The sequence below is a fragment of the Salvia hispanica genome, unplaced genomic scaffold (assembly GCF_023119035.1).
Source record: "Salvia hispanica cultivar TCC Black 2014 unplaced genomic scaffold, UniMelb_Shisp_WGS_1.0 HiC_scaffold_1230, whole genome shotgun sequence".
NCBI classification, from domain to species: domain Eukaryota; kingdom Viridiplantae; phylum Streptophyta; class Magnoliopsida; order Lamiales; family Lamiaceae; genus Salvia; species Salvia hispanica.
This window is the reverse complement of record NW_025951506.1, coordinates 33,146-34,185: the sequence shown is the minus strand read 5'-3', so window position 1 is coordinate 34,185 and position 1,040 is coordinate 33,146. Positions and strand designations below refer to the sequence as shown.

General features: G+C 44.3%; 1 protein-coding gene across 1 annotated transcript; it reads right to left on the bottom strand.

The window, feature by feature from the left end:
• Positions 1-386: 386 nt before the first annotated feature.
• Positions 387-716, bottom strand: LOC125198137. Its single transcript, XM_048096573.1, has one exon. It carries the CDS (start codon positions 714-716, stop codon positions 387-389), a length of 330 nt encoding a protein of 109 aa, XP_047952530.1.
• Positions 717-1,040: the final 324 nt, after the last annotated feature.

The window sequence follows — 1,040 nt, the reverse complement described above, 5'->3', positions numbered from 1 at the left end:
TTCGGTATATTTCAATCCTTATTTAACGGAACCGTTAACTTTTCCGTTAAAAATAACACATCATATGTTAATTATTTAACATAACATAAATATAAATGAACTATTTGGCGCATCAAACAACAAATATTCCATTCCCTCCACCGCCGCAATCTCCTTGATCTTCTTCACCCCTCCTCCAACTCCACCTGGCACATCACCAGCAGCTCCTCCTCGAAATTACTCAAACACCTCTCGTCGATCCCGTAGTCCGACCCGCGCACGCCGTTGAGTGGGAACCGGCAGTACGACACGGCCTTCCGAGCCGATTTCGGGCTGTTGATCATCGGGAACATGATGCCCTGCGGGCCTAGATTTAGGGCGTCGGAGATTCCGCCGTGGCCATGCTCCTAGTCCACCACGGCGATGTCGTTGCCGGCGAGACCTGCGATTTCGGCGAGCGTAGGAGAGAAGGTGAGGAGGAAGATGCCGTATAGAGTCTCGCCGTTCTTGAGGCGGGATTTGAGGGATCGCGGTGGAGATACGGCGGGGACGGCGGTGGAGGTGGTGGAGGAGTGCGTCAGGTGTTTGTGATGAATGGTTAGGGTTTGTGGTAGGATTTTTTGCTGAAAATTTGGGAATGAGATTGAAGGAAAGTTGGAATTGGGGGTGCAATTAGCAATGGCGATGGATTTTCGGAGAGTGGAGAGTGAGGATGAGGAGATAGAGGAAGACGCCATTTTACTGGAAAGTGCAAACAGTGACTCATTGAGATGAATAGGCACAATCCGGAGTGGAGTATTAATTTATATTCATGTTATGTTTATATTTTCCAATTATAACGGAAAAGTTAACGGTTCCGTTAAATAAGGATTGAAATATACCAAATATAAAAGTACACGGACTAATTAAAACGAAAAAATTGTATAAGGACCTACTGAAATAAACAATTAAAGTACAAGGACCTAAGGATGTGTTTTGCCTTAATTTTATGGAGTTTCTAAGTTTTTTACACATGAATAGTGAGTTTCATTGTTTTATATTTCTTCCATCTCATCGTAGGT

Bases quoted from the DNA above. Each gene is read 5' to 3' on its own strand.
- LOC125198137 (XM_048096573.1), bottom strand. From the start codon at position 716: ATGGCGTCTTCCTCTATCTCCTCATCCTCACTCTCCACTCTCCGAAAA.